This window comes from Anopheles coustani, chromosome 2, assembly GCF_943734705.1.
Source record: "Anopheles coustani chromosome 2, idAnoCousDA_361_x.2, whole genome shotgun sequence".
NCBI lineage: Eukaryota > Metazoa > Arthropoda > Insecta > Diptera > Culicidae > Anopheles > Anopheles coustani.
The window spans coordinates 17,257,602-17,274,509 of record NC_071289.1 but is presented as its reverse complement, the minus strand read 5'-3'; the positions used below and the strand labels follow the sequence as shown (position 1 = coordinate 17,274,509).

The 16,908-nt window shown below is 43.1% G+C and overlaps 2 protein-coding genes across 2 annotated transcripts; both read right to left on the bottom strand.

The window, feature by feature from the left end:
- Nucleotides 1-5,827: 5,827 nt before the first annotated feature.
- LOC131264006 (uncharacterized) lies at nt 5,828-9,656 on the bottom strand. Its single transcript, XM_058266297.1, has 11 exons — nt 9,608-9,656; nt 9,211-9,412; nt 8,960-9,133; nt 8,785-8,879; nt 8,568-8,722; nt 8,310-8,493; nt 7,650-7,914; nt 7,306-7,577; nt 6,586-7,226; nt 6,183-6,510; nt 5,828-6,120 (listed from the first exon to the last, which is right to left on the bottom strand). Exons 1-11 carry the CDS (start codon nt 9,654-9,656, stop codon nt 5,849-5,851), a joined length of 2,637 nt encoding a protein of 878 aa, XP_058122280.1. The 3' UTR covers nt 5,828-5,848.
- Nucleotides 9,657-12,635: 2,979 nt separating this feature from the next.
- On the bottom strand, nt 12,636-16,487 carry LOC131264005 (uncharacterized). Its single transcript, XM_058266296.1, has 10 exons — nt 16,439-16,487; nt 16,045-16,243; nt 15,794-15,967; nt 15,619-15,713; nt 15,395-15,549; nt 15,137-15,320; nt 14,598-14,690; nt 13,366-14,006; nt 12,963-13,290; nt 12,636-12,907 (listed from the first exon to the last, which is right to left on the bottom strand). The coding sequence occupies exons 1-10, from the start codon at nt 16,485-16,487 to the stop codon at nt 12,636-12,638; spliced, it is 2,190 nt and encodes a 729-aa protein (XP_058122279.1).
- Between the last annotated feature and the right edge of the window lie 421 nt (nt 16,488-16,908).

Sequence of the window (16,908 nt, the reverse complement as noted above, 5' to 3'; positions counted from 1 at the left end):
TATTATGTATGGAAATGGAAGGATGACGGTGTAACAATGGCCGCTGTTACCGAGGATTATGCTTTTGGGCCATCGTTGCGTGCAATGAAGGGCCTTGCGTGTCCAGTGGATCAACTCAGTATGACAATAGTAAAGACACTCTGTTTTGCTCCGCAAAATTAACGAATTAAAAAGTTTTCTAACAAGAAATGGGCAAAACAAAATTCATTGAACTTCTTTACAAAACTCATGGAATTTCATTCTCTCCATACTCTTTTAAGCTGTCGGCTATAATATAAATAAACAACAGCATTGCTGATTTGAAAGTAAAACTGCGTTAGTTCAAACACCATGAGTTGACACCATCTTTAACATAATTAACATTAAAAATTCAATTCCAGATTTTAGCATACCTTTTACCTTTTTAACCAATAACCAAAAAGCCAAACCAAAAGCAAAACACAATACAAAACATGATCAAACAAAGAACAATCGCGTATCGGGAGCAAGTTCGAACCCAGTCCGATTTTACCGATCGGAACTTTTAAAAATCCTACGACATAAGCGAATTTTGATTTGAAATGATTATATTTATTAGTGGCGTGAAAATGAGCAACTCATGCTTGAAAACGATACACACATTTCAAGCATTTATTTCAATTAACGATTTAAACACTTAAAAAGTCGACTACAAATTACTTTTCATCCAATCGACATACGACTCAATGCGAGTAAGAATTGTATAATTCCTGAAGCTTTCGCTTGCGATGCCGACCAGATAAGTCACAACTGTCCCATCTTCATCGAGTAGCTCCTGCCAGAAGATTGGTGCACCGGATTCCGTTGTTGCACCCCAAAGACTATGATGGAGATCCGCACAGAAACGCGTTGGTCCGACTGGTTTCCCCAAGTCGTCACAATCCGAATTATACTTCGAAAAGCTAGGCACGGTCTTCAGGACTGAAATGACAATCAGAATAAGCGTTACTTATTCTTACTTTAATATTCTGTCAGCCCAATAGCTACTTTTCTCGGACAGCCTAACTTGCTGCAAATACAATGGAGTGTGTGTTTGATTCTGCCAGAGACACGCCGGTATCGTTGATTCAAGAATTTCACCAATCTTCACCAATCCAATGTCATTGCGCAACGTACTTGCGTTGTATCTAGGATGAATGATGATCTTTTCGATTCGCGGTATTTTCGTTTCCCAGTTCGATATGACCTTAGCCGATTCGTTGCCGATGCTCGAAAGGCAGCTTGCTGACGAAACCGCCACACTTTGACTGATTAACGTCCCAATGCACGATTTATTTAGTCCGCGGCCTGGGGTCCAATGAATTTCAACCTAAGTGAAACGAGAGCAATATAGCTAAAAAAGCAAGGTTTGGTTTAAAAGAGTTATAATACCACATGAGGGAACCGTTGATCGATATCACGCTCGGCATAGGATAAATGGTGTTGTCGATTGACAAATCTGAACTGGGATGAACACGTGTCCAATTCGCTGCCAGCCCCCTCCGTGGCATTGAGGACGTTATGAAACGGACAACATGTAATGGAACCAGTGCTGCAGAAGGTCACCTTTTTCTGGATGTTAAGATCGTACTGCACCTTAGGACATCTCCGTATATCAGTGCACATTCCAACCGTTCCATCGGGTAATCTGCAATGGTCTCCCAGCTCGAGGTCTGTATCGAAGAACAACGCCGATTCGTCGCCCCGTCGTTTATTCTTCAGGATGACTTGGCTCAACCATTGCGCATGACTGCTGATCTTCACTCCAAGAGCTGATTCTCCGAATCCACAATCCCTTCCGAGGAGATTGAGTGCGTAAACGGTATGTTTTGCACCGTTTGCTACAAATGTACTCTGAATTCCACCTCCAAAAGTTTGCTCACAAGCTTCCGGCACTAGGAAGACGTCACTGCCGAAGCACAGATGCTCCTCTGCGAGTCCCTTTGTCAAAAGTGGTTGATACTGCTTCGGTAGCGTACAATTCACGGCCGCATGTGGGGTTACCTTTGCCAGCAGGTCCGTGAAATTTCCGTCTAAAAAGTCAATAATACGAAAATACCCCATGTAATTCAGGGATTGCTCAATTAAGGATATTCGTTGTAATTTACAAACCGAGATCATTTTGTTCTAAAATATCTCCGTTTCTGTTTCCGCGAATATTAAGGTCAACTCTTCCTCTTCCAATCTCCAACAAGGCTTGTGAGGGAGCATCTGAAAACGTTAAACAGGCTGGTACGAATTTTTCTGCAAATGAATACGCGTCTGCAAGTTTCAGTACCGCAATGTTATTGTATACAGTTTTCTGTGCATAATTCGGGTGGATAAAGATATCAGCAATTTTATTTCCACCATGCCCGGATAAAACAATATGCGAAGGAGCGTTCCTGCGAATGGCATACAATACCAAAACGGTTGTGGTTATATTAGATAAAACAAATAGTCAACTTACCCTTTGTAAGAAGCGCATTGGGCTAACGTTAACACTGTATTATGATCTATGAGCACTCCGAAACAGTTAGTTGCAGCATCGCTTTCGTCATTCCAACCGATCTTTACGGTTGTAAGTACACCGTTGAATCGAAGTGAGAAGCGTTTCAGAGAAAAATCGAATCGATATTGACCATTTGCATCGTATAAGCCGTCTGTTATAACCGGATCGTATGGCCTGAACCTTTCATACCGCAATGCGCAACCGTACGGTTCGAATTTCCACTCTGAAACCAATTATTGTATGAATTAGAAGAATAATTCGCATATGGTGTGTGTGTTTATTGAGGAAGAGTAAGTTGTAATAGAGAGTCAAATCTACAAAATCAATTTGCTCAGTAAAATTAGTTTGGCACTGAGTGCTCCAAACTATTCTCCCTGAGTACATTGATTGACGGAGTTGAGATATTGTCACTGAGTTAAACCATTTTGAGTGCACCAAATAAGTTATGTTTGAATTAAATTAATTCGTTCATTGAAATGACTCACTCAATCACTCTGACTCACTTTGCATTTAATTAGTATGTTTTGTGACTCCACCGGCATCGCAGAAGGTGTTACGCCAAAGAACAAAAAACTATCGTTTCTCTTAAAATCTTTCTATAACTCACCTGGAGCGACCTCTCCGTGTTCTTCCAATACGGAGCGTATCCATGGGATATAAGGCGTTACTTTTGTGTACACCGCAAGAGCGGTCTTTCCACAGACCGATCCGAACGATGTAATCGCTACGATGAACGGTGTAATATATATGGAATGCAACAGCTTGATCTCTAGTGGACCTCCGGAATCACCCTGTATTGATAAACAATATTTGCTGAGGATCATGACAAACTAGTTTGAGACAAAGTTTCTCCTGCTTAACAAACCTGGCAAGTGTCCATCTTTGCATCGCCGGCACACAGTTGATATTCCTGGAGGCCTTGTTTGAGGCCACGATCTCCAACGCGGTAATGTCGATCGCACACACTTTTCTCAACTGGGTGCAATGCGACTTTCAATAATTTTGGTGTTTGCGATTCTCCTACAAATAAAGCAAAGTATATAACATACAGCATACGTTGTGAGAGTGATGTAGATTACCCATACTTACCATAACCTGTTGCACCCCACCCGGCTGACTCTAGAGTGGTAAAACGAACCTCCTCATCATCCCAAAGACACGCCGGAACAACGGTGCCATGTAATCTGTAAAAATGATGTACACAAATTATTCGTTTGCTATCGAGTATGAAAGTCGTACAGTTAATTCTCACTGCTTATCTTACTCAATGTTCTTCTCCAACATCAGCAGCGCAATATCATGATATTTTGCACTGAACCTATGCTCCGGATGACGAATGATCTTCACGATGTTGTACTGTTGGACAAATTGATCGTCCGTTTCATTATGAAGGTTCAGATCTCCAAAGCGCACCACCGTCGGCTGTGAATTATTGAACCTACGAATACACTGGTTAATTTCTTTTCCCAACAACATGGTGTCAATTCATGCTTAGGACAATTGACGATTTCTTACTCTGGATGGGAAACACAATGAGCGGCAGTAAGAACAAAATTTTCCCATATCAACGAACCACCGCAACCCCAATAGACGCTTCCATCGTCCCGCGTCCATCCGATCGCTCCGAGGTGCGGAAATTCCCGCCAGTACGCTTCAACTCCACCAACAGGAGCGACAAAATTTTTTGGGAATAGATATTCGTACCGCTGATCGCAGTCTAGAAAGACGAAGCATAATTTTTTTACAATATAACAGCAGCACTAATAGCACTGCTAGACTCACTCACCATCTAGCGATTCACGTTCATTCGGCATCAGTGTTGAATTAATCCCGTTGTTCAAAACGGCTGCCACTATAAAGAAGTACACTATGATGACAGCTATTACGATCGCTTTTAGTGTGATTTAAACCTACCTCCATCGGAGAGAAACAGCACAGCAACCAGCGCTACGAGGCACACCATTGCGCAGCTTCTCATAAACTGATTAAAGTTTGAAATGCAGACTGTTCAAAATGTTAAGTCTTCGAACATTGCGCGAGCTGAATTCCCGCGACCGGTTCATTTGCATTTGTAAGGGCTCTCTGGCTTTCAAGAAGCTGCCTACGTTCCTTGAGTGGAGTGTGCTCCAGTCTATATTTGGAAATGATGAAATATTATAAAAACGGTTTGAAATGTTGAAATATAATTGTTCTTTGCAGGTATAAAATAGGTGAACCCAAGGACAGGCACTCTCTAATGATTCACATTGCTTGGGTTCGGTTTGAACAAATGGTTTAAATGAAATTGCTTTAATTGTAAATGAACTTTGTCATGTTAGTGCTGCAACCCTTTCTTTTAATCCAATTAAAAATTACCTCAATTGGCGAGCAACTCACCCTGAACAGTTTCTCGATTCACAACAATGGGAGAAACACGGAGAACATTTGACGGGGAGAATGACAGTCCTCGGGCAAGAAGGCGAGGGTCAGATATTGGGTCAAAGAATATGGACGCAGAATGCTCGGCAAATAAAGTCTCTATACAAGTGTTACTTGTTCAGGGAGTGATTGAGCACCACGGTGAGTATTGACATAGCACCAGAATATAGAATCAGAAAAAATACAACACCATCATCAACATTATCACATTCGTATAGGACCGATCAGTCGTGGCGAGAGAGGTTAACCCTAAGCTTATCATAATGAAGGCCAAAAACAGGTGCTTGATTGAGCCAGAGGCGAAGAAAGGCAGTGCGGGAAAGTAGATGCACATTCTGGAGGAGAGGAGGATGCACGGCTCCAAGAAACCAAGGATTGGTTACAATAGCCAATAACCAACAGTAGGTCATTTGCCATCCTGCCAGCATTGGATTCACAAAAGAAGAAAAATATATTATAAGACTTTGTACAAAGGCCACGAACATTTTGATAGTATATGTTTAAGTAGGAAAAACGGCGAACCGATGAGGTTTGTGGCTATTCCAAGTCGCCGGGAGCCGCCAGTGTACCATTAGTAGAGGTCACTGCCGGAACGCAGGGAGCTGCTGCTGGAGCGGTGGAGGACTCAGCAGGAACGGCGGTGGTAGCGTAGACAGGAGAATCGTGTACCGGAAGCAAATTCGAAGCGTCCGTGTCACCGGGATCGGGTGAGTATTAGTGAAAAGCGAAAAACGAGGGTGAATGGCCAGGATGCTGGTGATAGCGCAGCAACACGTTTGACCGAAACCATTAAAAATTATATGACTAAATTATATGCAAGTCTTTATTTGAAATGATAAGTTTTATTAGTCTTATTGCAAGCAGCAAATAATAATCAAAAATGACACACTGTTTTCAAGCTAAAGTAGTCTTGAAAGAAGATTCGAACACCCAAGATGTTGACTACAAATGACTTTTAATCCAATCGACATACGACTCAATGCGAGTAAGAATTGTATAATTCCTGAAGCTTTCGCTTGCGATGCCGACCAGATAAGTCACAACTGTCCCGTCTTCATCAAGTAGCTCCTGCCAGAAGGCTGGTGCACCGGATTCCGTTGTTGCACCCCAAAGACTATGATGGAGATCCGCACAGAAACGCGTTGGTCCGACTGGTTTCCCCAAGTCGCCACAATCCGAATTATACTTCGAAAAGCTAGGCACGATCTTCAGGACTGAAATGAAATTCATAATAAGCGTTGGTTTTACTTTAATGTTCTGCCAGCTCGATAAATACCATTTTCCGATAGCCTAACTTGCTGCAAAACCAATGGAGTGTGTGTTTGATTCTGCCAGAGACACGCCGGTATCGTTGACTCAACGATTTCACTAATTTGGACCAATCCGATGTCATTGCGCAGCGTACTTGCGTCGTATTTGGGATGAATGATGATCTTTTCGATGAACATTTGCAGTGATTCTGTTTCAAAGTAGAATATGATCTCAGCCGATTCGTTGCCAATGCGCGAAAGACAGCTTGCTGACGAAACTGCCACACTTTGACTGATTAACGTCCCAATGCACGATTTATGTAGTCCATGGCTTAGGTTCCATTGAATTTCAACCTAAGGAAAAGGACACAAGTTACAACTACCCAGCAATATAGCGGAAAAAGAAGAGGATTAGTTGCATTATTATACCACTTGTGGGAATCGTAGATCGATATCGTGCTCGGCGTAGGGTAAGTCGTACTGTTCAGTGACAAATCTGAACTGGGATGAACACGTGTCCAATTCGCTGCCAGCTCCCTGCGTGGCATTGAGGACGTTATGAAACGGACAACATGCAATGGAACCGTTGCTGCAGAAGGTCACCCTTTTCTGGATGTTAAGATCGTACTGCACCTTAGGACATCTCCGTATATCAGTGCACATTCCAACCGTTCCATCGGGTAATCCGCAATGGTCTCCCAGCTCGAGGTCTGTATCGAAGAACAACGCCGACTCGTCACCCCGCCGTTTATTCTTCAGGATGACTTGGCTCAACCATTGCGCATGACTGCTGATCTTCACTCCAAGAGCTGATTCTCCGAATCCACAATCCCTTCCGAGGAGATTGAGTGCGTAAACAGTATGCTTTGCGCTGTCCGCAAAATATTTACTCTGAATTCCACCTCCAAACGTTTGCTCACAAGCTTCCGGCACTAGGTAGATGTCATTGCCAAAGCACAGATGCTCCTCTGCGAGTCCCTTTGTCAAAAGTGGTTGATACTGCTTCGGTAGCGTACAATTCACGGCCGCATGTGGGGTTACCTTTGCCAGCAGGTCCGTGAAATTTCCGTCTAAAAAGTCAAGAATACGAAAATACCCCATGTAATTCAGGGATTGCTCAATTAAGGATATTCGTTGTAATTTACAAACCGAGATCGTTTTGTTCTAAAATATCTCCGTTTGTGTTTCCGCGAATATTAAGGTCAACTCTTCCTCTTCCAATCTCCAACAACGCTTGTGAGGGAGCATCTGAAAACGTTAAACAGGCTGGTACGAACTTCTCTGCAAATGAATACGCGTCTGCAAGTTTCAGTACCGCAATATTATTGTATACAGTTTTCTGTGCATAATTCGGGTGGATAAAGATATCAGCAATTTTATTTACACCTTGCCCGGATAAAACAATATGCGAAGGAGCGTTCCTGCGAATGGCATACAATACCAAAACGGTTGTGGTTAAACATATATATAATAAACACAAATGGTCAGCTTACCCTTTGTAAGAAGCGCATTGTGCTAACGTTAACACGGTATTATGATCTATGAGCACGCCGAAACAGTTAGCTGCAGCATCCTTTGTATCATTCCAACCGATCTTCACGGTTGTAAGTACACCATTGAAATCCCGTGAGATTCGTTTCCGAGAAAAATCAAAGGTATAGTCACCATTTGCATGGTATAAACCGCCTGTTATAACCGGATCGTATGGCCTGAACCTTTCATACCGCAATGCGCAACCGTACGGTTTGAATTTCCACTCTGAAACCAATTATTGTATGAATTAGAAGATTAATTCGCATACGGTGTGTGTGTGTTTATTGAGGAAGAGTAAGTAAGTTGTAATAGAGAGTCGAATCTACAAAATCAATTTGCTCAATAAAATTAGTTTGGCACTGAGTGTTCCAAACTATTCTCCCTGAGTACATTGATTGACGGAGTTGAAATATTGTCACTGAGTTAAATCATTTTGAGTGCACCAAATAAGTCATGTTCATGAATTAAATTAATTCGTTCATTGAAATGACTCACTCATTCACTCCGATTCACTTTGCATTTAATTTGTATGTTTTGTGATTCAACCGGTATCGCAGAAGGTGTTGCGTCACAGAACAAAAAACTACCGTTCATTTAAAATAACTATAACTATAACTCACCTGGAGCGTCTTCTCCGTGTTCATCCAATACGGAGCGTATCCATGGGATATAAGGCGTTACTTTTGTGTACACCCCAGGAGCGGTCTTTCCACAGACCGATCCGAACGATGTAACCGCTACGATGAACGGGGTAATATATAAGGAATGCAACAGCTTGATCTCTAGTGGACCTCCAGAATCACCCTGTATTAATAAAGTACATTTCCTTAGGATCATGATTCAATAGTATGAGACAAAGCTTCTCCTGCTTAACTGACCTGGCATGTGTCCATCATGTCATCGCCGGCACACAGCTGATATTCCTGGAGGCCTTGTTTAAGGCCACGATCTCCAACACGGTAATGCCGATCGCACACACTTTTCTCAACTGGGTGCAATGCCACTTTCAATAATTTTGGTGTTTGTGATTCTCCTACAAAGTAAGTAAAGTATTTGACATACGTTGTGAGAGTGATGTAGATTACCTATACCTACCATAACCTGTTGCACCCCACCCGGCTGACTCTAGAGTGGTAAAACGAATCTCCTCATCATCCCAAAGACACGCCGGAACAACGGTGCCATGTAATCTGTGAAAATGATGTTCACAAATTATTCGCTTGCTATCGAGTATGAAAGTCGTACAGTTAACTCTCACTGCTTATCTTACTCAATGTTATTCTCCAACATCAGTAGCGCAATGTCATGATACTTTGCACTGAACCTATGCTCCGGATGACGAATGATCTTCACGATGTTATACTGTTGGACAAATTGATCGTCTGTTTCATTATGAAGGTTCAGATCTCCAAAGCGCACCACCGTCGGCTGTGAATTATTGAAGCTACGAATACACTGGTTAATTTCTCTTCTCCACAACAGGGTGTCGATTCCTGCTTAGGACACTTGATGGTTTCTTACTCTGAATGGAAAACACAATGAGCGGCAGTAAGAACAAAATTTTCCCATATCAACGACCCACCGCAACCCCAATAGACGCTTCCATCGTCCCGCGTCCATCCAATCGCTCCGAGGTGCGGAAATTCCCGCCAGTACGCTTCAACTCCACCAACAGGAGCGAGAAGACCTAATGGTGAAAGATATTCGTAGCGCCGATCGCAGTCTAGAAAGACGAAAAATACTACATTATGTTTAACAGTTGGAAAATATCACTGCTAAACTCACGCACCATCTAGCGATTCACGTTCATTCGGCATGAGTGTTGATTCAATCCCTTTATACAAAAGAGCTGCCACTGTAAAAGAAGTACTCTGTGATGACAGCTATTACGATCGCTTTCAGAGTGGTTTAAACCTACCTCCATCGGAGAGCAACAGCACAGCAACCAACGTTACGAGGTACAACATTGCGCAGCTTCTCATAAACTGATTAAAGGTGGAAATGCAGACCGTTTAAATATCTACAAACACTACATGAACTGAGTTCCTGCAACCGGTTCATTTACATTTATAATGCCTTTCTGACGTACAACCTGTTTGAGTATCTGTAAACTAGAAACTAGGGGAGTATTCACTAGCAGTCTGGTAGTCCCAGATGCGCAGAAACGCATCTTGTTGTTGTTAGAATAAAAACATGCTCGGCAGTCTACTCCGGGTTTTTTCAATGATAGTCAGTGTAAAACCTCCCCCCCTTCCTCCCCCACCTGCTTTATCGGCGCAATGATGGAAGTGTGTCGTGCTTGCACCTTACTAGCTACAGGCACTAGTACATACATATGTGCCGACCCCTCGCAAGCTGAATATCATTACAAGGCGGGATGCCTGGACGTTCCTGCAACGGTGCTTATGGAGCTAAAGCGGCATGTTACGGGTCTATCCTGGAGATACTCGGATTGCCTCGACAGTCTTCGCAGCAAGATGGTTGATCTCCGGGTCTTACTCGCCTCATCGATTGTTGATGTCCGGAACATCATGTCGCTTGAGCGGCGTCTTGCCTCCTTAGCCACTGGCACTAAAACTGATGCATCGCCGATCGACTCATCTGCGATCAATCATGCGTCCGATGCTACACACACCTTACCTACCATCGGTGGCACCAACCCTGATCTTAACTCCAACCGGCCTGAGGACGACTACACACGAGAGCAGAAGACATGGTCTGCCCTACAGTCAATGTCGTACGCATCATCCCAACTGACATCAACACTACGAAAGCTCCGCATCCCGTACACACCGTCACTGATAATGACACTAAGGGCACTAATAATGACACCATCCCGAGCGTAACTACTGCACTTACCACGTGTCTACCCCGCAACTCCTCCACGGTGCGATACCTAGCCTTTTTAAAACTGCGCCACAAAGACCCCCACGGGTTTGGCTATTTATAACCAGGATGGTCTAACAACGTATCGGCACTGATGATATCGTGACCATTAGACAACTACCCAAGGATCGCGAATCGAGCACAGCGTCCTTCGATTCATTCAAGCTCGGTGTGCCGCTCTCTCTTTGCGATAAGGTTCTAGCTCCGTCCATGTGTGCCCTTGGCACGGGGTTCAGGGAATTCGTATTGAAATTCCTGCTCAGGACACTGCATCGACTGCTGATAGTCGCCTTGCAAACTGCTCCGACACGCCACTTATCACATCTTGCATCACTACCACATGCCGCCAGAGCGATTATCGCAATGCGTCCGATCGCGATTCGTTGCAATCGCAAACTGATCCTACTATCGTTAGCCCGACGTTGAAGGCTGACATGAAACGAGCTCAACCATTCACATCCCGTTCTGCCGTGATGCGTTTAAGTATGCGTTTGCTTATCGGTCTTACAACCGCATCAGTTACGGGTTGCACCTTTGTCGGTTGCAGGCTTCTTTCACGACAAACTTCCGGCCGTTCCGACGCCACGTAAATTCCCGTCGAGGTAACTCTCAAATCCTCCATCCTTATCCTCTGGCACATCAGCTGCTCTCACTTTCAAGTGTTTCTTGATCCCGCTTGCTCTGCGGCGTCCCGCTCATTGGTCCTTGCTCGGACATCTTATTTCGACTTCTCCCTATATCATATTACCATTTCCGAGGAATCTGTGCTGACTGCCCTAACCAAACTGAAGGCCTTAAGCTGAATGTGTTAAAGAGCTGTGTTGGGTTAATTTTCGAATACCGGTGGCCACGACACGGTTCTGATACAAAGTTTATTACTTATAAATCTTTTTCATAATTAATCATCTATCACTCCACATGTATCGATCCTACTCACTCCTCACCCTCTCTGTCCTACTAATTCGGTATACGGCGTACTTATCTGTAACTATCACTTTTACTTGACACACTTTTTCAACTACTGACTCGATCGAGATTCTGCCTTTCCTATTTATAGCGTGCGAGTGCCAAATTCACAAGGGGCACTCATTCCCAGGGGTGTCGAACGATTGCCGTGATTTTGATTCGCCGCTTCTCGCGATCTTTGCGGGAATGGGTGTTTCCGGTGATGTGGAAGGCAGCTTGGTTAGATCCGACCGATAAGAAAAGATGTTGATCAACTCCTTCCAACTATCGAGCTACGTCCCTCCTATCCTCCGTTTCCAAAGTCCTCGAATCTGTTGTTAATAATCTTGATGCCCCTCTCCTCCTACCGTCCGTACCCTTCTACATCCCTTTGTATCATCTTCGTGACATACCTTCCTGCATCCTACTCTTTGGACAAGTTATGGCCAGAATGATTTGTTACTTCGGTCGTTTTTGGCCTTCAATGCAATGTCTGGTCTATTTGACCACAATATCTCCATCTCCCAATTCTGTTCTCGTATTCTCTCCCTTACCCCTTAATACTTTTTTAAACTAGTATTAAGACCTTTATTAAACAGCCCCAGAGATGAACAATTGTACCAAATAAATGTGAATGTAAACGATGAAACATTATGCTGTGAACTTAATCTTTTTGTCATAGAGGTGAGGTCATAGTGTGGCAGCATAATTTCGAGCATATCTTACCCAAACTTATATCGCCCACATGTGTTTCAAAACAAACAGGATAGTGCAAAGAAAAAACCCTAATTTTTGCTTTCCTTAATCACTGTTCGTGTCAAACCTTATGGCTTTTGTTTCTATTTTAGCCTGCTGTGAACAGACTTTATTGGTTAAGTGTATTTATGACGATTTAAAAATCATTTTCGTTACCTTCTCATGGCATTGCTTGCCCAGTTGTTGCGTAGTTCTAGGAAATTTAAACCTAGTCAAATTATACTGTTTGGACCCTGTAAAAATCATATGACTTATACAAATCTTGTTTTGAAATAATTATTTTTATTTGGCTTGTGAAAAATGGAACACTGTTTTCATACTTTCATCTCAACAGTAGATTCCAATACTCGCAATGTCGACTACAAATTACTTTTAATCCAATCGACATACGACTCAATGCGAGTAAGAATTGTATAATTCCTGAAGCTTTCGCTTGCGATGCCGACCAGATAAGTCACAACTGTCCCATCTTCATCGAGTAGCTCCTGCCAGAAGGCTGGTGCACCGGATGTCGTTGTTGCACCCCAAAGACTATGATGGAGATCCGCACAGAAACGTGTTGGTCCAATAGGTTTTCCCAAGTCGTCACAATCCGAATTATACTTCGACAAGCTCGGCACTGTCTTCGGGACTGAAATGACAATCAAAATAAGCTTTGGTATTACTTTATCTTCCTACCAGCCTACCTCTCTCGGATAGCCTAACTTGCTGCAAAAACAATGGAGTGTGTGTTTGATTCTGCCAGAGACACGCCGGTATCGTTGACTCAACGGTTTCACTAATCTTTACCAATCCGATGTCATTCTGCAGCGTACTTGCGTCGTATCCGGGATGAATAATGATCTTCTCGATCAAACTTTGCGTCGTTTTCTTTTCCCAGTTGAATATGATCTCAGCCGATTCGTCGCCGATGCTCGAAAGGCAGCTTGCTGACGAAACCGCCACGCTTTGACTGATTAACGTCCCAATACACGATTTATGTAGTCCATGGCTTAGGTTCCATTGAATTTCAACCTAAGGAAAAGGACACAAGTTACAACTACCCAGCAATATAGCGGAAAAAGAAGAGGATTAGTTGCATTATTATACCACTTGTGGGAATCGTAGATCGATATCGTGCTCGGCGTAGGGTAAGTCGTACTGTTCAGTGACAAATCTGAACTGGGATGAACACGTGTCCAATTCGCTGCCAGCTCCCTGCGTGGCATTGAGGACGTTATGAAACGGACAACATGCAATGGAACCGTTGCTGCAGAAGGTCACCCTTTTCTGGATGTTAAGATCGTACTGCACCTTAGGACATCTCCGTATATCAGTGCACATTCCAACCGTTCCATCGGGTAATCCGCAATGGTCTCCCAGCTCGAGGTCTGTATCGAAGAACAACGCCGACTCGTCACCCCGCCGTTTATTCTTCAGGATGACTTGGCTCAACCATTGCGCATGACTGCTGATCTTCACTCCAAGAGCTGATTCTCCGAATCCACAATCCCTTCCGAGGAGATTGAGTGCGTAAACGGTATGTTTTGCACCGTTTGCTACAAATGTACTCTGAATTCCACCTCCAAACGTTTGTTCACAAGCTTCCGGCACTAGGAAGATGTCACTGCCGAAGCAAAGATGCTCCTCTGCGAGTCCCTTTGTCAAAAGTGGTTGATACTGCTTCGTCAACGTACAATTCTCGGTTGCATGTGGGGTTACCTTTGCCAGCAGGTCCGTGAGATTTCCGTCTAAAAAGTCAAGAATACGAAAATATTCCATGTAATTTAGGGATTGCTCAATTAAGGATATTCGTTGCAATTTACAAACCGAGATCGTTTTCATCTAAAATATCTCCGTTTGTGTTTCCGCGGATGTTTAGGTCAACTCTTCCTTTCCCAATCATCGATAAAGGTTCAGAGGGAGTATCTGAAAACGTTAAACATGCTGGTACGAACTTTACTGCAAATGAATACGCGTCTGCAAGTTTCAGTACGGCAATATTGTTGTATACGGTTCCCGGAGCATAATTTGGATGGATAAAGATGTCTACAATTTCATTGACACCATATTCGGGTAAAACAATATGCGAAGGAGCGTTCCTACAAATGGCACACAATATAAAAACGGTTGTGATTAAATTCATTAAAACAAATGGTCAGCTTACCCTTTGTAAGAAGCGCATTGTGCTAACGTTAACACGGTATTATGATCAATGAGCACCCCGAAACAGTTAGTTGCAGCATCGCTTTCGTCATTCCAACCGATCTTTACGGTTGTAAGTACACCATTGAAACCAGTTGAAAAGCGTGCCTTAGAGAAATCGAAGATTTTCAACGTACCGTTTGCATCGTATAAGCCATCTGTTATGACCGGATCGTATGGCCTGAACCTTTCATACCGCAATGCGCAACCGTACGGTTTGAATTTCCACTCTGAAACCAGTTATTGTATGAATTAGAAGATTAATTCGCATACGGTGTGTAAGTTTATTGAGGACGAGTAAGTTGTAATAGAGAGTCAAATCTATAAAACCAATTTGCTCAGTATAATTAGTTTGGCACTGAGTGTTCCAAACTATTCTCGCTGGGCGCATTGATTCTTACGGAGTTGAAATATTGTCACTGAGTTAATCCTTCTTTAGGTCACCAAATCATTTCACAGATGGTCATCATTCTCACTGAGCTAAATCATACATGTGACGAAATAAGTTATCTGCATGAATTAAATCAATTAATTCATTGAAATGAATGACTCACTCATTCATTCTGACTCAGTTTGCATTTTCCTTGTATGTTTTTTGACTGCACCGGCAGCGCAAACGGTGTTGCTCCAAGGTATAAAACAACTATCGTTCTTTTAAAATTTTTCGATAACTCACCGGAAGCGACCTCTCCATGTTCTTCCAATACGGAGCGTATCCATGGGATGTAAGGCGCCACCTTTGTGTACACCCCAGGGATGGCCTTTCCACAGATGGTTCCGAAGGATGTAACAGCTACGATGAACGGTGTAATATATAAGGAATGCAACAGCTTGATCTCTAGTGGACCTCCGGAATCACCCTGTATTGATAAAGAACATTTCCTCAGGATCATGACTAACTAGTTTTAGGCAAAGTTTCGCCTGCATAACAAACCTGGCATGTGTCCATCTTCGCATCGCCTGCACACAGTTGATAGTCCTGGAGGCCTTGTTTAAGGCCACGATCTCCAACACGGTAATGCCGATCGCACACACTTTTCTCAACTGGGTGCAATGATACTTTCAATAATTTTGGTGTTTGAGATTCTCCTACAAATTAACGAAAGTACATAGCATACAGCATACGTTGTGAGAGTGATGTAGATTACCCATACTTACCATAACCTGTTGCACCCCACCCGGCTGACTCTAGAGTGGTAAAACGAACCTCCTCATCATCCCAAAGACACGCCGGAACAACGGTGCCATGTAATCTGTAAAAATGATGTACACAAATTATTCGTTTGCTATCGAGTATGAAAGTCGTACAGTTAATTCTCACTGCTTATCTTACTCAATGTTCTTCTCCAACATCAGCAGCGCAATATCATGATATTTTGCACTGAACCTATGCTCCGGATGACGAATGATCTTCACGATGTTGTACTGTTGGACAAATTGATCGTCTGTTTCATTATGAAGGTTCAGATCTCCAAAGCGCACCACCGTCGGCTGTGAATTATTGAAGCTACGAATACACTGGTTAATTTCTTTTCCCAACAACTGGGTGTCAATTTGTGCTTAGGACACTTGACGATTTCTTACTCTGAATGGAAAACACAATGAGCGGCAGTAAGAACAAAATTTTCCCATATCAACGAACCACCGCAACCCCAATGGATGCTTCCATTGTCCCGCGTCCATCCGATCGCTCCGAGGTGCGGAAATTCCCGCCAGTGCGCCTTAACTCCACCAACAGGAGATGAAAGAAAGGAGGAAAGATATTCGTACCGCTGATCGCAGTCTAGAAGAATGAAAAATACTACGTTATGTTTTACAGTTGGAAAGTATCACTGCTAAACTCACGCACCATCTAGCGATTCACGTTCATTCGGCATGAGTGTTGATTCAATCCCTTTATACAAAAGAGCTGCCACTGTAAAAGAAGTACTCTGTGAGGACAGCTATTACGATCGCTTTCAGTGTGATTTCAACCTACCTCCATCGGAGAGCAACAGCACAGCAACCAACGTTACGAGGAACACCATTGCGCAGCTTCACACAAACTGATGAAAGATTGCAGACCGTTCAAAATTTTATATGGTCGAACATTGCCCGAACTGGGTTCCCACAACCGGTTCTTGATGTTGTTAAGCATCATTAATTAAAACGTGCTCGGCAGTTAACTCGTTTTGTACCGTAGTTTTGACGTTTTCTGCTGACGAGATTGAATATTCATGATCTTTGAAATTCACTAGGGCTGTTTTTTATTTATATACACCATGACGGTATCAAAATTTTGAAGAATTTTAACACTTTCAAGGTTGTAGTGTTGCTTTCAACACTTCAGCTGTGGTAGATGGTTATATCAGTTGCAGGAAGTCAGCAATCCGGTCGTGGAGACGGCGTCTCAACATTTATCGGTTGGTTCAATTGGGTTAGTTGACATCATTTCGTCTTTTGAGTGGT